This window comes from Seriola aureovittata, chromosome 9 (assembly GCF_021018895.1).
Source record: "Seriola aureovittata isolate HTS-2021-v1 ecotype China chromosome 9, ASM2101889v1, whole genome shotgun sequence".
Classification (NCBI taxonomy): Eukaryota; Metazoa; Chordata; class Actinopteri; order Carangiformes; family Carangidae; genus Seriola; species Seriola aureovittata.
Window position 1 is genome coordinate 22,521,664 of NC_079372.1, and position 25,000 is coordinate 22,546,663.

Consider the following 25,000-nt stretch of genomic DNA (forward strand, 5'->3'; position numbering starts at 1 on the left):
GCCTAGATTTGCTCGAACGCCGCTTTTATTCTGGAGAGCTCGACCCGGAAATGTGGTTGTTTTACGAAGAAGTGAAACTGCAACAAAACACAAGTTGGGCTCTTTAAAGCTGGATGCGACTTCTTCTTCAAGGTATGAGCAACAACACAATACCTTTCTTATTTTAACACGGCTGGTGTTTTAAGTAACACGTTGTAAGAAACGCCTTTATTTAGTTCCGTAGCAACGACGTATTTTGTTACCATCGAAACCGCAACCTAAAGTTTCTACGTCCTCCGTCATTATCGGTCGTTTGGAGGGAATCAATGTATTTCTACTTAAATAACTAACCTTAACCCTAAAGAGACACCAGAGACATTGACACAGTGCTGCTGTCTTTAAAACCCTAAGACGTTTAGACACTTTAGTGTCCTGGGTAGGACTGTTCTGGTTGAGGTTGGAGAGATACTCATCCGCCAGAGGAATCTCCATGGGCTGTGTCTATCACAGAGGACATTTTTGACCCGTCATTATTTTCTATCTACCGTTATTATCTACATGAACGACTTTCTCCTGCTTAGGTATGACAATATGGCGGGTCAGTAGCCAGAGCAGCAGGCTGTTTATTGCACGAAAGTATTGGTTCATACATGCTTCATCACACGGATAATAATTCTAGGCTCCAGTTATCCCGTATGCAAATACAATATAAGTACATATATTGAATAACCAGGAAACATATAGGTTTATGTAAAAAAAAGAAAAGAAAAGATATATATATATATATATATATATATGAAATATAAAACCCTTTTAGAAGTTCGAACAATTTCATACATTGACATGATTAGCCAATACAAATATCTGTGTTTATGTATGTTTGCTTGTACACAAACGTTACAAATGTATATCCATCCCAAAGCCTGTCAGTATATGTTGATATTATATACAGTGGCAAAAGCCTGAGGCAAGTTTCCCAGAATGGGAAGATAGACATGTTTAAAATTAATGAGAAATTGATAAGGAAGATATGATTCAGATTTATATAATTTAGAAAGTTTTTATATGTATGTTGTTCAATAAAGTTGCATAGATAAATATATATATTTAACATATATGGCCACATGTTATATCATAAAAAATGTAACTAATTATTAATATTTTATTTTTTAACCAAAATAAACCAACACACCACAGGGTATGAAATACTAGATCCGAGGGCTAATTTCAGAATAAAAGTTGCAGTCAATTATCAGTTGCCTGGCAGATTATTTAAACATACAATTTCCACCAAAATTTAATGTTACACATATTAACATCTTACAAAACCTTCCACAGTCCTCAATATACCAAGAACATGACCGCAGGTTCCTCAGTGGACTCTATGGCCCTGCTGATTGGCTAGGATTTCATCTTCAAGAAATAGCTGATTTTGCAAAAATAAAGCTCAAACGAAATTAATGTCAGTATGTAATTAGTAGAATAACCTGTAGTAGTTGTCCTCAGTTAATAAGGGACCACTGAGTCAATATCTGTTATCACCATAAAGCAACAGCACAGGATGAGGTTTTATTATTGATTTATCTATCAACTGTTTTCTGAATCTAAATATTCACATTTTTCATTTTGTCTGAATAATATAAAGGTATTTAGTTCATGGTGATATGAAACAGAAAAACAGCAAAGCTAGACACTGGAATTTGTTTTAAAAAACTGTACAAATTTGATAAATGAGTCAGCTTATTAATAATCAAAACTTTCATCTGAAGAGTTATGTTAGCTTGTAAATTGCAACCATTGTTAAGTTTAGCCAGTTAATGTAGTATGAAAGTATAAGAAATTATGGTAAAGTCCCATCCACAAATTCTATTCAATGCATCGATTTTTAGCAGGGAGGAAATAATGGGAACTGGTGGCGTTATTGTGCTCTTTAACAAAAATCACCCAAACTGATCAATTCTTAATGTGTACTCAGGGAAATACACAGAACATGGATCCTCCTGGCAGATTGGAAATCTACATCCCAGCAGAGGCTGAGGTGAAAAACATCTCTCTGTGCAGCTTACCAAACTCAGTGCTGAGAAGAATGGGCCTCCCCCTGTCTGACTCTAAGGAGGCAGGGTCTCCAGAAGGCATATGGATTTGTCCAGTAACCTTACGGAGGAAAGGGCAGAAACCAGTGGAAAACATGTCCTCACTGCTGGGCAGAGAGTTTCAGGCTGCACCGGGTCCCCTCCGAATGTCTTTTGTCTCCTCCAACCGTGCAGCTTATGAGGTGCTGAAGGGTGTCCCCGGGAAAAAGGTCTCTGCACAGAGATCTCACAACTCCCCGTCTCCTATAGCCTTGGCACCAGTGAGGCACAGAAATGCAGTTGTCATCTATCACGGGAACATTTACCTGTCCATCAGGAAACCCAATCGAAGCCAGAGTAAACCAGAGGCCCGTGACCCACAGCCGACTGCCCAGTCCTCTATTCCTTCAACATCATCATCTAAAAGCCAGAGGAAGGTAATGTCACATTTCAGTTGGTGATTACAATCGAGTCACAGCAACAAACCAGTTTAAAAAATGTAAGTGTGGTTAAAACATGACAGGCCATTTGACATGTATAACTTTAGCATTAGAAATAAATGGAGACTCTTCAGCAGTTTACAGCCAGGTTAAGGGCTCTGTGAGGCTGTACTGACACAGTTTGACTTTGTCAGTCACAGTGTGTGTCAGTACAATGAACACTGTCATTTTCAAAACAAAATTTAGAAAGTATAATGCAGTCTAAAGTATAGTCTAGTATAGTCCGTAGTAAAATAGTGCATATTAAGTGATGTTTAGCACGTATGGGATAGAAGCAGTGGTATTGAATGATGTGGATTCTTTGTTTATCATGTACCATTACTATGAATCCCATTAATGAGCATCGGCCTCACATGATACTACTCTGCATGTCCTACAGGAGCTGCTGAATAACAACAGGCCCAAGAAGAAACACACCACGTGTAAAGTAACACACAGTGAAAACAAGAAAGATGTTACACACAAGGTAAGGGACGTATCCTCATCCAAGACTGCTCGCTCTGTCCCTCAGTCCACTGGTAGTGTGCACAAAGTGGACAGCCACCGTCACACGGACGCCAGAGGAGAGCAGGCGGCAGAGGAAGCAGCAGCTCTGGAGCCAGCTTGGTTTCAGCCGGAGGGGGAGGAGGAGGAGGTGGTGGCCAACAAGGACAATAGTGGATATGAGATGCTGAACCTGGACGGTGAAGAAGCTGTGAGCACCAGTCAGAACAGTGACATGGACACTAATATGCACATCGAGGGTGATGAAGGGAACCAAAGCGGCACCAGGAGAGAGCCTCTGGGTGCAGCTCATGCCTCCACATCACTCCTGAAGGAGTTTGACTTTGAGCAGCTGGCTAAAGAAGAGATGATCGCTCGAATGAAGGCCAGACTCAGACAGAACGAAGCTGCTCTCAACAACTTCCCTTCTTTATAATGACACATCAGTCAGACTTAACAGCAGTGATGACGCTTTAGTTCTGGAAAAACTAAACTCTACACAGCAGCTAAGAGGCTAACTTTGGAAGATTTGATTATGTCAGATTGCTGTAATGACCAGCATGAACAAGAGCTATGATGATGACACCTTTATCTAAGCAATTTAGATTTAGTGTGCATAGCCTAAACACAAACTTTATTATTGATTATGTAAAATACATGTCACAAACGCAGCAGGAGATAAATTCTGTTGTTCAACAGAACTGCATGAAACATTTAAACAAAAATAACAAAGCGCTATTTCCCTTAGTTTAAGTTGTGTAACATATTCCTTTAATGTTTCAACAGGGAGTCAGAACTTATCTAATGATGAGGTGACTGCCTTTTGCCTTAAAGGTTATATTGATTGAAAATATTTAAGAAGTAGTACTTTGAATGTGTCAGTGTCACAAAAGTGCAGTGAAAGCATCCCTCCATCCAGAGTACGCCAACTTACCTCCATTTCAGTCACTTGATGTGATGAAAGGACGCCGACAAACCAAACTGTCCTCACCTAACTGACTTATACCACCAAAATAAGAGTGTAGTTGTATAACTGACGGTCCTCTTCCTTTCTTTTTCAAAGACCGTGCTATGCAATTAAAAGCTCTAAAAACTATGACGTGAACATACTGATCCTGAGGTCAAGGCTGAATGATTCGTGAATTTTCAATAGGCTACAAGAGAAGTTTACAAGACAAGTTATTTCCTGAAAAGCTAATGTGCATCAAATGTTTTTGATATTTGGCTCAACAAAGACTGGTTATTAATGTCATGTCATGTGCAATCATGTGTCATGAAATACTAATGCAAGATGTAGATTTTATTAGGACACTTATGTGAATAAATTGCTTTGTTGAAATAAGTCTTGTGAGCTGTAGACAGTAGAAATGACTGTACAGTTGTTTGAGTGAAGTTACATCATTACTTTTATGTTTTTAGCAATGCAGTGTATGAATAGTAATATTTTTGGGTCAGTAAGTCTTTGTATCACTCTTTTAGTCCAACACATTCCTACAAGGCAAGATTATCTTAACAACTACTGGCTACAAGTCCATTGCATATGCAGTGGATATCCATTTTCTCCAGACCTTTACTCTCCAAATAAAAAGTCCAACTCCTCAAAAGTTGGCAAGGTGTTCCTTTGTTAAACGCTTTTCCTATTTTTTCAGGTTTATTGTTGAGTGCTGTGGACCACCACTGCTAGACAGACAGTTGCAGTGATCTGTTGTTGCTTTGGCTTGACCTAGTCACCCTATGAACTGTTCTACTGGAGATTTCAGTTTGTCTTGACTCCTACCTCTATTTCTACAGGAAAGAGTTCATGATAAAAGAGACATCATCAGATATATTTACTGCCCTAACCGGCTCCAGTCCAGATGATGGCACTGCTTCTTTTTTCCAAATCAAAGCACAACTTGACACTTCCCAATATTTATTAATTATTTCATTTTCTTCAAATGAAAATGAAGAGAAAAAATATAGCTTACTGTAGCTTTATACAATTACAATATTATGATTAATTTTATTATAAGGAACATTCCAAATCGGAAGTGAAGATGTAAAGCAGATGTCCAGTAGGCGCATGTGGCCTTCAAAATAAAAGTGGGGCATTGTAATTTTAGTGATTTGATGATGCTTTTGCCCTGCATGTCAGTACATCTTAGATCTACTGACACCATATTTGCACAGTCTCAACCTGAGGTCTTCAGCTACAGCTCTTTTAACTATTCCACAATCTCGGCCAAAGACGAAGGCCCCAACTCTTTGGAACAACCACCCAGAGGAGATTAGACTGGCGAGCTCCTTACCCTCTTTTAAATCCTTCTTATAGACACATTTATAGGTGTGCTTTCTCCGGGCAGGGTTTCTGAATTTACTTCTAACTTAATAAATCTATTATTATATGTAGCAATTAACCTGATTATTATTTTATTGATTATTTTAATCATCTTAGAATTTTGTATTTCATTTTTACTTTACCTCATTTTCACAGTTTTTCTCTTATATCTCCTCCCCAATGTTGTAGAACCTTTAAACTGTTTTTAACCAGTTAATTTCATCATTTATTTTTATTGATGATTCTCAACTTTATCATGTCTCGTAAAGTACTTTTTATCTGTGTTTTGAAAGGTGCCATATAAACCTTATCATCATTATATTGTTATTCTTTTAACATATAATTTGTGTTTTAAAGTCATGCGAAGTGTCTGAGTTTGGATTATAGCCTGAGTGTAGTCTGAATAAATGAAATTAGTAGGGCCTAGATTTGTTGAGATGCCGCTTTTATTCTGGAGAATTCGACCCGGAAATCCGGTTATGGTACGACGAAATGAAAATGCTGCTAAACACAAGTCGGACTCTTTAAAGCTGGATTCCACTGCTCCGTCAAGGTATGTGCAACAATCTAGGATCTTTTTTATTTTATTTTAGTACGGCAGATATTGTAAGAAACATTTGCCCGCCTTTATTTAGTGTCGTAGCATCCATACATTTTGTTACTATGGAAACCGCAATGGGTTTTCCACGTCGTTGGTCATTCGATTGTTTCGAAGGAATTAATGTTTTTCTACTAATCGCTAATTGTGACACGCAATCAGGTGTCGACGAGATGTTTGGTCTTAAATCTGACCACACGAGAGACACTGACAGTGTCCTGGGTAGCACTGCCTGATTCGGTAGGAGAGACACTCCTCCGCCAGAGGGAATCTACCGGGGCTGTGTTTCATCATGTCGACCTTTACCACGGCGACATTTTTATTGGTCCTTGCTATTTTCTTTCCACTGTTAATATCTACATGAGCGACTTTCTCCCGCTCGGGTGAGGCTCAGGCTACACAAAATCAATGTAAAGGTACACACTGGAAATAAAAAAATTAATTAATTAAAAAAAAAAAAAGGCAAATTTGATAAATTGGTCAGCTTATTAATGATCAAAATTCTCTGAAGAGTTATCTTGTAAACTAATCATTGCAACAACTGCTAAGTTTAGCCAGTTAATGTAGAAGGAGAGAATGAGAGATGATGGTAAAGTCCCATCCACACACATTTAATTTTGGGAGGAAACAATGGGAATGGGTGGCGTTATTGGGCTCTGTAATAAAAAAAAAAAGTATGTTTAAAACTATCTGTTGTGGAGGCTGCACCCAAACTGATCAACTCTTAATGTGTACTCAGGGAAATACACAGAACATGGATCCTCCTGGCAGATTGGAAATCTACATCCCAGCAGAGGCTGAGGTGAAAAACATCCCTCTGTGGAGCTTACCAAACTCAGTGCTGAGAAGAATGGGCCTCCCCCTGTCTGACTCTAAGGGCTCCAGGAAGCTTGCAGGCTCTCCAGAAGGCATATGGATTTGTCCAGTAACCTTACGGAGGAAAGGGCAGAAACCAGCAGAAAACATGTCCTCACTGCTGGGCAGAGAGTTTCGGGCTGCACCGGGTCCCCACCGAATGTCTTTTGTGTCCCTCAACCGTTCAGCTTACAAGCTGCTCAAGGATATCACTCCTGGAAAAGGGGTCTCCACACACAGATCTCACACCTCTCTGTTGCCTCAGGGTTCTGCACCACGGATCTACCAAAGTGCTGTGGTCATTTATCACGGGAACATTTACCTGTCCATCAGGAAGCCCGATCGAAGCCAGAGTAAACCAGAGGCACGTGACACACAGCCGACTGCCCAGTCCTCTATTCCTTCAACATCATCATCTAAAAGCCAGAGGAAGGTAATGTCACATTTCAGTTGGTGATTACAATCGAGTCACAGCAACAAACCAGTTTAAAAAATGTAAGTGTGGGTAAAACATGACAGTCTATTTGACATGTATAGCTTTTGCCTTCTAAGGCTAAGCTAGATAGTTCCACGCCAGTCTGCCCTGCTGCAGAGGCTAACCCTCGTTTCACTGCTTTGTTTTACATTGTTACTTGGCACATGAAAAATAAAACTTTGAACTGCTATTTAGTGGCAGAATTACTTATACCGGAAACAAAACACAACAATATAATTATTTTATATATGATATCAGATATTGCTATACTTGGGCTGCACTGTATTGAGATGTAAAATTTTGGATATCGCCCAAACCTAGTTGAGAAATCGCAGGCTGGACTGAAGTAATGGACCAGATGACATTGCCACATTGCTATCACTAAAGGCATTTTGGTGGTCAATCATGGTTTTGGCCTTGTGATTGCAAGATCTCATTAATGCCTTGAGATAAGTTTTTCAATTAGATTTTGGTGGTCAAAGGTAAAGGTCAGTGTGACCTCACAAAACACTCACAAAAACAGGATGTAAGTCTCTGCTGTGGACTGTGGGGGTTTTTGTTTATCATGTACCATTACTATGAATCCCATTAATGAGCATCGGCCTCACATGATACTACTCTGCATGTCCTACAGGAGCTGCTGAATAACAACAGGCCCAAGAAGAAACACACCACGTGTAAAGTAACACACAGTGAAAACAAGAAAGATGTTACACACAAGGTAAGGGACGTATCCTCATCCAAGACTGCTCGCTCTGTCCCTCAGTCCACTGGTAGTGTGCACAAAGTGGACAGCCACCGTCACACGGACGCCAGAGGAGAGCAGGCGGCAGAGGAAGCAGCAGCTCTGGAGCCAGCTTGGTTTCAGCCTGAGGCGGAGGAGGAGGAGGTGGTGGCCAACAAGGACAATAGTGGATGTGAGATGCTGAACCTGGACGGTGAAGAAGCTGTGAGCACCAGTCAGAACAGTGACATGGACACTAATATGCACATCGAGGGTGATGAAGGGAACCAAAGCGGCACCAGGAGAGAGCCTCTGGGTGCAGCTCATGCCTCCACATCACTCCTGAAGGAGTTTGACTTTGAGCAGCTGGCTAAAGAAGAGATGATCACTCAAATGAAGGTCAAACTCAGACAGAACGAAGCTGCTCTCAACAACTTCCCTTCTTTATAATGAAACATCAGTGATTAGGCATCAGTTCCACAAAAAATAAACTCGGGTTAAGTTTATTAGAAAGCATTTAGGATGAAGATTAGTCATGACATCGATTGGTTGATCTGTGCATTCAGCACTTTAATCCAGAGATGTGACAGATAATGTAGAGATAGTTATTCTTAAGCTCATTCAATGAGTTTGTTCACAGATGCATCAGTATAACATTTTCTAGCTCCACACCCCCAGAGGTTTTTACTTTTCTGTGCGGGCGACAGCCAGGGCCGGAGGCTTTTTGTTTCGGGTTGTCCTTCTGTACATATGTACGTACGTCGGTCCCAATATCGTGGACACGATATCTCAGTAACGCTTTGACGGAACTTCTTCAAATTTGGCACCAACATTCACTAGGACTCAAGGATGAACTGATAAGATTTTGGGGGTCAAAGGTCACGTGCGCGGTGACCTTACAAAACATCATTTTGGCCTTGTGAACGCAATATCTCCAGAACTCTTCAAGGAAATTCCTTCAAATTAAACACAGTTGTCCACTTGGACTCAAGGATGAACTGATAAGACTTTGGTGGTCAAAAAACACTTTTTGGCCATTACACAAGACTTCACACAGTAATTAAGGCAAAATTCCACACAAATGGTTAATATTTTACATGACTGGATAAACAGGGGTGTAACCTGAATTTAGTCTGAGTGGTGGAGGCATACAATCGTGAGGCAGTAATTCTAGTCGAACTGAAGCTGACTCGAGTGACATCACTCGAGGACATGTACAGACTTCACTATCAGACACAGATTCTTCTGCAGACACTGAAGGCTTTTTTCACATACTCAGTAAAACTCCCCAACACCTGGTGACAGACTTTAATGTGTAAAATTTGACGAGTTACTCATCATACACCTCAGTCTTTATTTTCATCACAGCCTACATGGGTCACCAGTGGAGTGGACTGTTTCCAAACCCATAGTCATAATCACACATTCAAAATGAGGCTGTTCTTAAAAGGTTGAAAATTACCAAAGGGTGTGATGTGGAGTGTGTGGCTGAGGACAGGAAAATACTGACACTAGGTTTTCTGTATTGTTTAGTGAGGCTGCAGATGTTGAGTTGTCAGTCTGTTGAGATCACTGATTGAGTTACTGTGATGATCTTTTGCCTCGTGTGACTGAGATAAATCTTTATTTCGGGATCATTACTATTATATGATGGTCACAATGGAAACATTATGTTAAGTTTAAAAATCTTTTCCTTTGGCACTTTTACTGGTTTCTTTTCTACAATGCTTCTTCCATTTGTTCCATTACTACTTCTCTCCTCATGCTTTTATGTAATTGAGTCCTGTAGCTGTCTGACTTTCTATCAAAGAGCCTAAAAAATGGTTGCTCATCTGTTGAATCAGTGACTCAACCTAGAGACTTTCATGTCCAGACAAGCCTTAGAAACGCCAAAAATGAATCTGACTTGTGAAAGCGGCTCCCTTCAGTCCTCTATGTCCAACCTGTCGTTGGGTTTGTTACCACGAGTTGCTCAAATCCAGCTGCTATGTTCTCGTGCCTCAAATGTAATTTATGTTGAACAGACACAATTACTTTAGGCCGGGTTTGTTTTTGTTGTTGTTGTTGTTGTTGTTGTTGACTTTTTCAAATGAGATCTCAGAGGATGTACTTCTGTTACTGCAAATAAAGAAATGAGTGTGTCATCAGCGTTGACATATTTTCATTACATGAAGATAAACAATAGCTACCTACTGAAGGGTTTGACAGCATATGATGCAGCCAACTGTCTCTGTGGCGTCATTACTGGGACTATTTCTCACCTATGTCTATTTGCAACATTGCTGCATACTGGTTAATAATATGTTCAAATGCTCACTTGAGGTGAACTGCAGATGTTACAATCTGGTGCAGACATCAGAGACCACTATGTGCTCACTTGGTCATTTCTGTGTGAATTAAATAGCTTTGAATTGTTTCTTTCTAAATGCTGTGCATGTGTTGATGACGATCTTCATTTGCTTTTATTTTGTCTACTTGCAGTGTGTTATGCTCTCAGGGCCACTCACTGGTGTCCAACAATGAACAGGACTGAAGACCGCGTTGCACAGTTTTCACTGGGTCTTCATGTGGTGTTAATTCAGCTGTATGATCATTTTGGAGGATGCAGTTTGTGATGTTTTATTTTGTCCAACCCATTTAAATTCAGTGGACAATATAATAGAAAACACCTCATTGTATAACTCATTGCAATTCAACAGGAAAACAAACTACATCCTCCGAAGTGATCATACAGTTGAACCGACATTGCTGTAAATCTGTTTCAATAGAAACTGAATATTCTAACCTTCATCAACAGAGGGTTAATCGAAGGACTGTTGTACGAGCTAAAGTTTACTCAATACTCTGGTGGGTGTATACACACTCATTAAATAGAAAATGGATATCATGTTTGTGACTGTATGAATATCCTGTTACAAACACAGCAGGAACACGGCTGAACAGTGACAGTGACAGTTTGTTAAATCATCTGAGATGAGATATGAGACTGAAACAGTGTGAGGGGCGAAGGGAGGAAACCTCGGTGCTGTGGTCCTCCCTCCTGCTGCCTCAGTATAAGACTGCAGTTCTGCTGAAGTCAGTCCACACAGACAGGATGCACTCGACCTCCTCCTCATGCCGCTCCACTGCCAGACCACAGGTAAGACCTGGTTTCACTCCGCTGATCCCTGAACTGGGACTGACCACACGTAGCTGATGCAGTTGCTGATGTAGTACAGACAGAAGGGTTGAAATCTTTTGAAAGTAACTGAAGATTTTCTGCTTTTCTCACTAGTGATACTTTATTAAATTGGTGCAATAGTTTCTTCTAATTCCTAGAGCACAGTAGGTCAGTTCAACATGCACATATGCAAACAATTGAAATGGACAATACAATTCAACATATGGAGGATCAGTTTCCAACAATGAATAAACGAATGAATGATGAATGTTCAAGTTTATTGATATTATCATATGCATTAGAAGCATTACAATGAAAAACTGAAGACTACCTCTATGCAGTGCACAGGACATTTGCTTATTTATTTTGTATTTAAAATAGTTATTTCTAGGAAACCTTGGAAATTATTAGGGAAGTATAAAGTATTTTGAAAAAAAGTCTCTTTGTAAACAGTTTGGATTTCGAACTGATGACGCACATGACGTTAGCTTTATGATCTGCTGATGGACTTCATTATTCTATGACCAAAATGATCCCAGTTTTGACCCTTGAGTCACTTAATAGCTTGATGGGGGAGGGGGAGATTTATGAGACAGATCTATTATAAATGTATAACTAATTTTATACAGTATTTCTAATGGAAAATGAATTAGGGTGGAAACTTTTTCATTATTAATTGAATACAACATTATTATTCTTTTAACATCTTTTTAGTCAAAATTAGACCAAATAATTTATAGATCATTTCAGGACTAAATGTGAAATAGCTGATTTGTCCAGAGCTTTCAATCACGTCTCTCAGTGAACAGAGTTATGATCATTTACTCACTTGTCATATTTCACTTCAACAAAATGTCTGTATTCAGTCCACTGAGGCTCCGTCCATAGAATAGAATTTACAGTTTGACACCAGTCTAGTTGCTGGATGGGGTCATGATAGTTTTCCCATCTAAAACAGGGTCAAAGGTGAGGGAAAGGCTGGAACACGTGCTGGACTCTTGTACGTTTACTACATATCCAGTCTGATACAATATGATTACATAAGAAATCATGTCCATAGTGTTTCTTCAGTTACCTCACATTCAGAACAAAATCAGGGAAGTTACCATTGATCCTGACTCTTTATTATAAAGAGCAGGGCCAGGCATTTAGAAACACTGGTGTCAGAGTACTGCAAGATAACCAGGCATTTTCACATTCCCTGTTTTTTGTACAGGACAATTTTCTATTTCCACTGCTGTTTCAAAGCCCATAACTCAAGGCAATTTTGGCAATTTTAGACAATGACATGCAACAAAGTTAAGGTGGATGGTTGCCCACCAGAGTGACACAAGTGCATGAATTTAATTGATCAGGGGCTTGGAAAGAAAAAAACACCAAACCTTTTGCATGTTGCATGTTTTGTGTTAAAGTTGTGTATTGAGATTTTTCTTCTCATCCTCAGGTGTTGTGCGTTCAGATGTGTATGTTCTACTGTGCCATGTGCCTGGCCGGCTGGCCGCTTCCCTCGGAGGCAGCCAGACTCCGCTGCGGCTCTGATCTCCTCAGTGACCTCATATTTGTGTGTGGGGATCGTGGAATCTATTTAGGTGAGTCTATCTTGATCTTCCTTGATCCACCTAAGGAGCTGCCAGTGAGATTTAGACTTTTCTTCTACACAAGTTGAAACTGTTATGAGGTCACCAACATCTTTAGGATCCGTCCTCTGTAAACTGGAATGCAGGTGAATACAAGAAGAAATTTTAGGTATAAAGAGATCATGAACAAATCTGAACACAATCCCATGTTGAAGCTGACACTATGCACAATAACAAGCTGAAGTTAGGGACTCTCTTAAAAGTGCAACATGTCTTAGAAAGCTTCTCAAATTTTGCCAATCCATTTTTCATTTTTCACTTTATATACAACTTTATTTGACCAGGGCCTCGTCCCACTGCATGCACAGACATCCACTGGCTCCCCATGGGGGATTGATCTTTTCCTATAGTGCTGTTGTATCACTGACTGAAGATACTGACCACAGTTTTTTTTATGCACATACAGACTACAGGTTTCCCAGTCATGAGTCATATTGTCATTAGGGGACATATTATGATGTTTGCCTGGAACATAAATAAACTGCTTGTTCACAGGACGCTCAAAAAGCGATGTGAGTAAATAAACTGCAGGATTAGAAGATAAGATGCAGCCAGCAGGAGTGTGAGCATCCAGTAACATATCAATACAGAGTCCTCTCAGCAGCAGCATACAATAACAGTATATTAGTATTATAGTATATATTATTCATCATGAGAAGACACAAATGAGCTGCTTGCTGCAACAGGGATCAAACACTTCATACTGTAAGGCCGTTTTGCAGCTTTTAATTTGAAAAGATTATTATCAATAGAATATTTCCCCTACTGCACACAGATCCTTACCCAGAAGCCCTTTCACCTGATTACCTTTCCCCTGTTCTGACCAAGGCCACCTTCTCCATCTGCTATCAGAGTGGTGGCAATCCACCAAAATGGTTGTGTACCAACCAGAACACTGTGCCTCAGTGTGTGATAGCTTTGTTGTTAAAACACTTGTTATCTGAGGCCGGTTCAGCTTTCACATTAATAACAGAAGAAGGTGCAGAAAGGGAGGAACAGCAGTGGAGGAGCAGAGAGCCTCTCAAATAATACAAAAACAGACAATTCTCAGTATAGACTGTATTGTCCTGTGAGGTTATGGCCCATTTCATACAGATATCAAACAAGATTATGCTTGAAAGTCTTTACAAGCTCTAATCCTTCAAGAATATATTGAGATTTTTCACTGGTTAATTGAAGATTAACTAGATGAAAAGTCAATAGAGTCCATCAGGTTTCATCAAGACGTTGTTATGCCTGGAGCCATGCAGCTTGTGTAGCTAAAAATACCAGTTTTAGCAAACTGAAAAACATATGGTATGAGGATAACCTTGTAGAGAAGTTGTCACAATCAACACAAAACGTTCACTAGTGGCACCTACAACGTAGAGTGGCAGCTGAAGAAGATATCCTGACAACTGTTTCATGATTTTTAAAAAATTTAAGTCACATTATTCATTAATCACATTCAGGCTCTGCTCCCTTTTGATTTTTATGACCCAATGATCTTTCCTACAGTGCCACGTTTTAGATTTCATTTCAGTTCTCTTACTTCCAACAGCTACACCATCAGTGTGGCTGTTTTGTCCAGCGAATTTAACTTTGCATTGCAGTGTGTGATGAATCAGTAGAGGACGCTTTGTCCAAAACATTGCATGTCTTGGCTTGAGTGGCCTCATGAGACCTGTTTTTCTTTCTGAAAGTAAGGAAGGTTTGACATGAGCTTCTTGTTTACCTCTGCAGGTAAAGGTACGTGGTCTGGTTATGGTGCTCGGCCCAGAGGGAAGGGGATAGTGGATCAGTGTTGCCGGCCAGCCGGCTGTGAACTTCAGCATCTGGAGATGTACTGTGCCAAACCAAAGATCCAGCAGCACATCACAGCTTACCCAGCCACAACAACAGCAGCACACACTACTACACAGCTGGACGTGGTAAGAGCTACAAGCTACTAACTACACTTACTAGCTTTTTCCACATCTGTCAAATGCACTTCATGGTCCTCAGCATTGCCTGGATTTGAATTTCCTTTATAATCAAGCCATTCACATCCACAGCAAGACTGTCCTTGAAATAAGGTTATGTCCACACTGCTACGTTTTAGTTTTACAACACATCTCTTTTTCTACGTTTACTCCTGTCAACACTACTCTGGAGTTTTCAAGGACCTAAATCTGAGACTTTCAGAAGTGCTTCCAGCCCCGTTGTAGTTTGAAAACTCTGCAGTTGCATTGTAGTCTGGACGGGCAAAAACAAAGAGCTTGGAGACGATGACATAGACACCCACAGTTGCTTCCTAATTGGTTCTTATTACCCTGGACTACCAGTGGGGAATGCAACATGGATAATGAACTGCAAGAGTCACTGACCTTGTCTTTGCTAGCAGCTGTTGTGCAGTTAGATTAAATTGTATTATAAAGCTACAACTGTCTTTGCTGTTCCTCGGTCGTAGTATTTTCTGTAACTAACCAACTGCAGAGTAGACAATCTGCTTCCTGTTTATACTGGCACGTGCATGGTCAGTTTACGTGAATGGTCATTTGATATGTGTTAGTATGAACAGATGCTATTATTAAAACGTAGCAGTGTGGACATAGCCTAAATCCAGGGTTACAATCTCCCCTAAATTATGACCAGTTGTTATCACATGACCAGAGCTCAATGTAATGACAAATAAAACAGAGTTAAGAATATGTTGTCGAGCTCCGTTGCTGTCTACAGTGCGGTCCAGTTAGCATGAGGCAACAAACCTCCACAAGAAGCAAAACTGTGAGAATCAGTTAATCAATTATCTCAGAGAAACACAATATGACAGACATATAAAGTGTAAGATGGAAACATTAAATGTGAAAGTAGTGACTTCAGTAACCACAAAACACCACAACAATTTGATATCAATGATAAATCCTAGCTGATCAGTGCAAGGTTACCCACTATAGCCAAGCTGTCCTTGAATCAACTCATTTTTTCCTATCTTTGTGTTGCAGGAACAACAGTTCCAAGCAGTATTTCACAAGAGACTTGTAGAGCACCTGGGAACTCCCAACAGTCCAAAGAGGGACGCATCTAGAAGGAAAACACAGCCTTCAGGCCAACGGAAACGCAAATCATCAAACAGGAGGAATAACATAGTGAACACATCCAGCAGGCCTCCCGCAGCCTCTGAGAGTCCCCTTCCAAGAAAGAGACTTGAGTCTTGACCTCTGATCTCATGAAGAGCTGCATATTTATAGTTACTGGATTGGACCCAGCAAGTTGGAAAGTCTGATTCTGACTGTTAAGAAATTCTCTGGATAACAGTGGCGGAAAATCACTCCAGAGCACCAGATTATGAACAGATTTGGAGCTGTCATGTGAAGTAATACACCCACTGGCAGCCATATTGGATCGCCTCAGCTCCAGGAAAAAATTCAACTGCTCTCCCTTATCCATGAAATCCATCCACACTCTTTTAGCTTTAAAGGTCCCATATTTTACACTTTTCTGGTGTAATTTTAAGTTTTGATATCCATAAGAAGATATATGTTTGGTTTTCAGTACCTGTTTCAATTGGTTTTTTTCATGCTTCTGTTTGGAGCTCAAGCAAGAACAGTTTTGGTTTTCTTCTGAGTGGCTGACTGTTTTCTGAGTGATGCACAGCCAGGCCAACCACAGGTATGGTGGGTCCAGGTGGGCGTGGCTTGGGGCATTGGTGAGTGTGGTGACTGCTTTGTTGTGACATCACAAAGTTGCAGAAGTCCTAATGGCTTGTTTTAAGGCTCAGTTTCTGAAAACAGGCTGTGTGCATTCTCTGTGAACTGAGCACTTTGATACTTTGACAGTATTAATATAAAACCTAGACCTGCTTTATAATCAAACAACACATGTACATCACTTTATACAATATGGGACCTTTAAATGTGTATATTACAAATCACTTCTAATAGCTCTTTACTTGACTGGCCTGCATCTATCAACCTGGTAATGTTTATCCCACGATGGTCTTGGGCTCATGGGAAACGGTGTTTGTTACAAGCTGTGAGCTAAACAAAAAACAATGCATTTTTAACCATCCCCGTCTAGACAAATGGAGTGTGCCACTATTGGTTTTCATTAATTTCCTATATTAGAAATTACAATTTGAATGTGTACAAAGATTTCCTGGTTGTTCTGGTTTCTCGTTATTTATCAGGCCTTTTCCACTGCAGTAACTTACAGCCCTGAGGCTTCCAGTCATTTCAGTCCCTAGTGAGGATTTGGCATGACGTTCATCATGTGTTTCCAGTTTATTTAAAACAGTAGTAATTTATTTGAAAAAAATGTTAACACATTATCATGTCTGTGTCATGAATGTGTTAGCAACCAGTGACTTATTTAGATATTTAGCAAACATGTAGCATTCATTTGGAGTTGTATTCCCTCTCCTTTAGCTCTGTTTTTGGTCTCCACCACCTCCGAAGAAAAATATCAGACTCTTCAGCTGCTAAATGAACCACTATGTTCACCAGCTGGTCTCTAACTGTGTATGTCTGCTGTTTGCTGCTGGACAGGGACCTGACAGTGGCATGTTATGTTAGGTTCCTTCATTTTGGTTCTATTTTTGACAAAGAGCTAGCCAATCATGATGTCACTGAGATGCTAGCTTGTTAGCCACTGTAGCTAATGATATTTTCTCATTAGTCTGTTTTACTTTATTTTTCACTTTTTAATTTTTTGTTTTTCTTTATAGCACTTTGACTAAATGACAGTAGCTGTACCCTGAGTTTTGGATACAGACATTAGGGCAGAATGTACTGAAGACGTTTGTGGACTTATTGAATGGTTCTGACTGAGCTTATTTCTATTTGTGTTGTAATGATTTTTTTTTATGTTTCCTCTGTCTGAGATTATCTAGCATGTTGTTTATTGTTTTAAATTTTGTGTATGAACATGTTTAATGTAAAAGACTTTGAATACATTCATTATTTATTTCACTATGACTGTAATAAATATCAAAACAACTGTGGATTCATATTGTTAAAAAACTTGGTTTGAGCCGTTCTTCCTCTGGTGTTTTTCACTTGGCAGGGTTTTGAATTGCAAAAATATTTTATAACAATACAATATTCCAAAAAATGTGAACTTTTGTTTTGACAAAGAGTGGGTTTCATAAACCACCGAATCATTTTACTTTGACATGGTCGAAATGATCATCTCGTTCCAAGAGTTGTGAAGGCCATCTCCTCCCTGTGTGTACAGCTGCTGATAAAACAAAAGGCTCCTCTATGCTTCATAAGCATTATCTCAGTTTTCATTGAGGGGGGGCATAAGCACCGATACATCCACAGTATCAGCTTCCGGGTCCGAGCCCACACGGAAAATGGCGAGCAACCACCTGCGAAAGCGTACAATAGGGCCCAAATTTATTTGATTACAAAGTCCAGGTTGGTGTTAGGTTGCATCAGCAGCAGGGACTAAGCTGCTGTGAGTTGTGTCGCCGTCAGGGCTCTGGCTGTCAGGCCCAAGTGGCAAACTGTCGTGACGTTACTCATTGATTTGTGAACTGCAAGGCTATTGCACTGCAGGCACATAACTAGGAAATTCCTTAAGAAACTTTGCAATTCTACAGCTCAGGAGACAAAACTGTGATTTTGTATATAATCCTCATGAAGGAGGATTTACTGCAGGTCTGTTCCATTATACTTCATTAGTTTCATCCAGGTTCATCTAATACATATATATGAATTAAAACTAAAAAATCATGGACACTTACAAATGCTAAAACAAATCAGCCCTTTATTTAAAGTTTACCTAATATATAGCAACACTAAATAAAATGCATTCCTTTGAACAGAATGGTAATGGGGTTAATGGGGCAGAAATAAGTGACTGCAGATTGCCTTAAAAAGGTTCAATGTGTAACTGGTGCAAGATGTCCTGAACAGTCCGTCTCATCTTGTAATAACACTTTGTTCCTCAAGAGGTGATAGTGAGTCACTGTAGCGCGATAAACTTATATAACTTACTAGTAGAACGTGAGGTACAGGAGAAACTTGTCACCTGGAGGGAGAGAGAGAAACAGAGAAAGGTTTCAAATATTAATGTTAATATTTGTGTATGAATTTAGTACACACACAGCAGTGCCATGAAAGCAGCTGTTAGGTCATAAACTCTGCCTGAATTACACCTTATCCTAGAGAAAGTCCCTGGTGGGAAGCACCTGTTGGGAAAGAATACTAGAGATGGCTGTTGGACAGATCAATCAGTGCATTTAGAAATTCTCACTTTTTTACATTGTATTATTCTGCAAGCTTATAAATCGTTAAATTCATTCATCAATGAACAATGTCAGCAAGCTATCTGCTAATGCTAGCTGCTTATGTTAGCAAGCTAGCACCCCCCACTTGTTATTTTGGAATCTTGTGAAATCAATGAAATCATTAAATTCATTCATCAATGACCAATGCCATTATCATTTATTGCAATTCTATATCATTGTGAGCATTATAATTGTTATCAATACCATCATTATTTTTGCAATTATTCAGAAGAATACTAATGCCGGCTGCTAATGCTAATGCTAGCTAGCCCCACACTTGTTATTTTGCAATATTGTGAAATCGTTAAATCATTATAGGACCATAATTTAAAAACAATGAACATCATGTCGTATTGGAGAAAACTTCAAACTAGCGATTCAGACCATAAACACATAACGAAAACGTTTACTGAGGTAATAAATCGAGTGACAAGTAGAGTCCTTTTCCCATAGACTTCAATACAATCTGATCCATAGTTTACCACACTCCACCAGACCCAGCACACGGTACACGTGCACAGCATAGCGGGGTCTAACAAAGCGCCAATGTAGGATAAGGCTGGCTGGAAACTTGCTTTGACCAAAGAGACTTTGCTTAAACAAAATGGACAAACTTGTGATCAGAAATCCAAAAACACGCGCTCATTGGGCTACCTTTTCCACATCAGTAAAGTAACAAGTAATTTAGGCTCTGTTTTTGCAGAATGTTTATTTTGGGCATGATGGTGGGACATTCAACTTGTCAGGGCCATGACCAGTAGAAACATCAATTGGCGTCTGTGGAGAGGGGGGTGTTGTGTTGTAGAGGAAGTAGTTGCCTTTATTTGTGACCAGGAACAGTATACAGTTAAAAATTATTGTATTTCAGCATTGTGAGGAAATTCAGAAACAAAAAGTTAAGAATGGACCAAGTAAACACTGAACACCAAATAAATCTCCTTCACAGAATAATGGGTAGGTCAGTAATGTGCATTGCTAATGTTCTCAGACGCACCAGCTAAAGCGTGAACCAACTGGTACACAGCTTCCTCTTCTGAACAGCCAGGGCTGGAAGCATTATGTTTTCAGGTGTAAACGCGATATCCCAGTAACGCCGTGAGGGAATTTCTTCAAATTTGGCACAAATCTCCTCTTGGATTCACAAAACACACACAACTGTACACTAATTATGACACAATTTAACTCTAAATGTCTATAAGGATTTTTTTATCCAAAAGGTCAAAGGTCAACTTATCTGTGACATGGAGTAAACAACCACGAGGCGGTAATTCTAGTTATGTTAACAACAGATTCGTCGTAGGTTTCTCGCAGCCAGCTTCATAGTAATAAGATGCAGAAACTGCTACAACACAGAAGGAAATGATTCAGCTAACTGCTGGTTAACAGTCACACCACAGAGATTTCCTATGAAATTACAGTCAAGCTAACAAAGTCCCCGATAACATAGTGACGACAAGTATTTACAGATTACAACAAGTATTTAAACAGAGGTTATTACAAGTCAGCCCACTTACTCTCGTTTTTTAATTGCCTAGTATCCATTATCATTGTGTACAGAAGCTTTTATTGAGTGACAGATATAATTAGCTGAGGTGCTGATTTGGGTGTCAGCGGGCTGGTCAAGTTCTTCTCAGGCAGAAAGGTGTTTCTGGCCTTTTGACCCACAACATAGTAACAGCTGTTCAGAGTCACCTTGATAAGGAAGTAAGGGAGAGCTTTCTCCTTGTGGCTGCTTGCGTCACAGTCAGATAGTATTATTCACTCCCATCTCTTCCCATGCGGAGCTGCTCTAAGAAATCCCCCACTCACATTTGATCTCATGGCCATGAGTGAGCTGCTTTTGTCAGACAAAAAGGACAAATGTAACATGTTGCACAAATTATATATTTGACAAGATTAACAAGTCTGTGATGAAGGAACCATGTAACTTTCATCAGGAACAGTTGATTTACAGCATAATCGCCCTTTCTGGTTTTCTGTTCTAACTGGTTCCAGCAAGTTTCATATAGAGAAGTACAGATACACCTTTCATGCAGACTTCAAGGTCTGAAATCTGGAGTAAATGACATGAGTGTTCCTCACCTCTCTGCAGCTGCATTCACTCATTTCAGTTCCACTGTCTCGCAATGTGACCAATGAGCAAGTCTATTATTATAAACAATGCCTGCTTTTTTCTGTGCTCAAAGCCTGTTATTTCTATAGAGTGTCAACAGGCCCACCTGCCTCTGGCTACAGAAGCACAGTCAAGGCTGCTGATGCTCCTTTTCCTGCTGCTGTATCAGCAGAGTCACATCTGCAGCAGAGCAGCTGTAAACACAGCGACAAGCTGCCGGGCGAACAGCCAGCACTCGACCTGGACCAATAACACATTGTGTAAACACATCAACAACAGAGCTGACAGCATCAGTGCTTCTGGTGATTTGTATTTAGGCTTTAAAAACGATAATGTGGTTTTCACTAGTGAAGATTATCCCGGTGAACAAAACGTATGTCACAGAGTTTACTTTATAATTCAACAAGCAATGTAAAAATCCCATTGGCCTTTTGTTGATGCAACCAGGGTGATGCACATTGAGACATGCATGAGGGGCAGTTTTAGGTTCAGTATCGTGCACAAGAATACTTCGAAATGCAGACTGGAGGAGCAGGGGATCAAACCAGTGACCCGCTCTACCTTTGGGAAAGAAGAAAGAAAAGAAGCTCTGGATGTCTGGCAATATTCATCCCTAGATAGATACACAAACCAGATGGAACTCTTAATAAAACAAAACTCAGCAGCAGCTCAATCAGCAGCATTTATACACATACCCAACACTGAATGTACACTACACAGTGATGACAACAACAGTGCTTAACAGAAAAAAAAAAAAGTACAGTCTGAACTGGTATTACATTTTGTTCCTCACAGCGAGATGACAGTGAACATCCCCCTCCGTCCTGTCTGTAGTGCTGGACTGAGATTCCTTATCTGCAGTGTTCATGTTTGATTAAGCCAGTGGGACAAACTGGCCTCCAACCACCAACCACATGCTTAGTTTTGTTGCCGTCAACACAGGACAGTGTCTGTCTGGCTGTCTACACTGGACCTTCAGTGCAGGTGACAGCAATCACTAGTTCAGGAGCTGTTACTGTCCCAAAGAAAGAGACATTTTCGAGGATGTCCCTCTGCCAGCATCCTAGTGCGGTGAAGGTTCAGCTCCCTAGAGGGCAGCATTGTTCACACTATATTCACAGACTGGAAGTGACTACACTATTTCCACCTCTGTAAACTTCCTCTACTTCAGTGAGTCATATTAAGAGTTACCATCTGTGCAATTCCTGCTATGATTTTTTAACTTGACTTATATGGTGATGTAATTTAACACATTTACCCACATTACATGTTAGTGCACATCACCCAATGCTGGAAAACTCAAAATACCTAATACATGTGGAGATCCACACCTTGGTACACTGATGCAACATCACACTCGAACCTCTCGGTGCTATTTCAAAGGTAGAAAAACTCCCAGTGCTTCAACGGTGTAGTTGGCTTCTCAGCTCTGAGTTTTAGTATATCTTCTTAATAAATAGCCAGTTACCCAAATACAAAAACATAAACAATGCAGCATGCATCTGAATTCAACACTAATTGGTCTGTTTGTGTCATTGTCAAAGCTGTTGTAGCCTATGAGTCGTGCAAGCATCATAGGCTATTACGCTGGCGGGCTCTGTCTTACATGACCTGTCAGTATGCTAACGGTTAGCTGTCATGCCGTAGAGACAGTCTGTCTTTTTTCGAAGAGCTCCAGGAGAAACTGAATTAGCTTCTTTTGTTACATCACCTTGTTATCAAGGGAAACCAGATACAAAAAGCCTGTGTAGGTCAAGTTGCTATAAAATGAGGTGACTGGATTGAATTAGAGTTCAGACAGTGTGGAGGATCTTATTTGGATGTAACTTGCCCTTCTGCCAACAGTGTTTTGATGTGCCTGTGGGGGAGACTGTCACTGTCAGAAATTCCCAATGTCGATTTAGAATTACAAGGTGGAGGCTGGAATATCAGAGTTCCCACTTGGCTGCTTGTAATTATGTTTTAAACAATATGACATGAATATAACACATAACAGTGCACCAGCAGAGGTAGAGAAGAGGAAGACTGTGATCTGGTTAACACGGATGTAAATGATGCAGGATTTAAAACACTGCAGTGAATATGAATGAATATGACAATAACAGTAGTGCACAGTTGATAGTGATTAATCTGGGTACACTGTTAAGATTAGTAACACAGATGATAAAGTGTGAGGAGCAGAGAGTGGCTCATCTTCAGAAACATTTTTTTAGTCACTTAGTCTTTTGACCTTTCTTTTATCTGTTGCTTTCATAACTTCTTCCAGACATCTCTGTTAAATTAAACGGAAATGACACGACAGTTCATTTGATGAACAACTGGCCTCCTGCGAAGACATTTTAGTATTTTTGTCCTGAAGCTCTTATTCTTTCAGGTTTGGTCAGGTTTAGGCACAAAAATGAGCCCTACCTCCAGTCATTGACTTTATGCCCATAAAACACAGGGGAACAGACTTCTAGTGTAACTAGAATCACCACCTCGTTGTTGTTTCCTCCACCAACCAGTCAAGTTGCAGGAAATATGATCACAATCTTATTCTTGAGTCACAGCATTGAAAATGACACTGTTTTTGCAGAACTTTATGATGTCTCAGTGAAGTTGACCTTTGACCTTTTGGATATTAAATGTCATCCCTTCACCATCTTATCCCATTTGACAGTTGCGTAAAAATTGTTTCATAAGTAGTGTGTGAGTTATAGTGATCACACAATGATCTTTGACCTTTGACCAACAGATTCTAATCTGTGCATCCGTGAGTCCAAGTGAATGTCTGTGCCAAATTTCCCTCAAGATGTTACTGAGATATCGCGTTCATGAGAATGGGACGGACGAACTCTGCACATACAGGAGCTGTCTTTGAGTGTTTGAACCCCAGCAGGCGTTATGTAAATGATTTATCTCTGATGTGCTCGGTGTCGTGCTGTTGGACCAGAGACACAATGACACTCTACCCTGTGGGACAAGGACTTTGTGATTAGTCCTTGTCTGTGACCCATTTCTCCAACATGTCCAGACTGTGTGGCTCTGAGTGACGTCCTGATCCAGTGTGTGCAGTATCACATCACAGGACGAGTGACAGGCAGGAACACCTCCGTCGGAAGAGATATGACAGTGACATAATCATGTTGTTTGGATTTCTGCTCGTCTATCTCCACACTTTCACTACTTGTTCTGTTTTTATATCTTCAGTATTTGTAACGTGTATGATCTCCTCCAACTGCGACAGGGAGTTTATCCCCTGGTACTGACCCCTAGTGACATGAAATGGTCATTACAACCAACCTTATGAAAATGTTGGATGGAACAACATAGGCTGCTTCCTGCAGTCATCGCTCCTCCATCCTACCGACTGTCTCCGAGCAGAGAGGAGTGTTTCACTGAATGGTAACACCCCCTCACTGTGGGGCTGTGCATTGATTGGTCAACTGATCTCATTGTAAACTTTTCATCTTCTTCCATAGAAATTTTTTCCTTTTCTTCATCTTTTCCTATTTTCCAAGTTAATCTTGGTTCATCCAGGAACAATGTACAATCCCAGGGGTTAATATTGTAATCACTGAACACACACTTCACCAGATCATTAACAGAAGACCTGAAATCCCTCTTAGTCAAACATGGGGGCCAGTACATTAATCCACCAGAGGGCCCCTGTGTTCAACATTGTGAAGTAAGAACGTTCTTAATAACACCACCGGTCTCTGGAGCTGAGGTGCATCACTCAAAGGACCAGAAATGCTTTACTATCTGTTTCTTTTTTCTCTCTGCTCTTTTCACAGGTCTGAAATGTGATGTCACATACTTTCATGCACCAATCAGGATTTAGCATAATATGGC

At 40.1% G+C, this 25,000-nt stretch overlaps 3 protein-coding genes across 4 annotated transcripts; all 3 read left to right on the forward strand.

Moving 5' to 3' along the window:
- The first annotated feature begins 64 nt into the window (after positions 1–64).
- On the forward strand, positions 65–4,663 carry LOC130175200 (uncharacterized). Its single transcript, XM_056385551.1, has 3 exons — positions 65–132; positions 1,955–2,488; positions 2,931–4,663. Exons 2-3 carry the CDS (start codon positions 1,970–1,972, stop codon positions 3,468–3,470), a joined length of 1,059 nt encoding a protein of 352 aa, XP_056241526.1. The 5' UTR covers positions 65–132; positions 1,955–1,969; the 3' UTR covers positions 3,471–4,663.
- Positions 4,664–5,562: 899 nt separating this feature from the next.
- Positions 5,563–10,147, forward strand: LOC130175199 (uncharacterized). Of its 2 annotated transcripts, none has more exons than XM_056385549.1 (3): positions 5,563–5,904; positions 6,689–7,237; positions 7,914–10,147. In XM_056385549.1, the coding sequence occupies exons 2-3, from the start codon at positions 6,704–6,706 to the stop codon at positions 8,451–8,453; spliced, it is 1,074 nt and encodes a 357-aa protein (XP_056241524.1). In that variant the 5' UTR covers positions 5,563–5,904; positions 6,689–6,703; the 3' UTR covers positions 8,454–10,147. The 2 variants fall into 2 exon arrangements, with proteins under 2 accessions (XP_056241524.1, XP_056241525.1); XM_056385550.1 differs by lacking the exon at positions 5,563–5,904 and adding an exon at positions 6,037–6,332.
- An 836-nt stretch (positions 10,148–10,983) lies between these two features.
- On the forward strand, positions 10,984–17,760 carry igf3 (insulin-like growth factor 3). Its single transcript, XM_056385355.1, has 4 exons — positions 10,984–11,142; positions 12,608–12,752; positions 14,523–14,710; positions 15,764–17,760. The coding sequence occupies exons 1-4, from the start codon at positions 10,984–10,986 to the stop codon at positions 15,974–15,976; spliced, it is 705 nt and encodes a 234-aa protein (XP_056241330.1). The 3' UTR covers positions 15,977–17,760.
- The last annotated feature ends 7,240 nt before the right edge of the window (positions 17,761–25,000 follow it).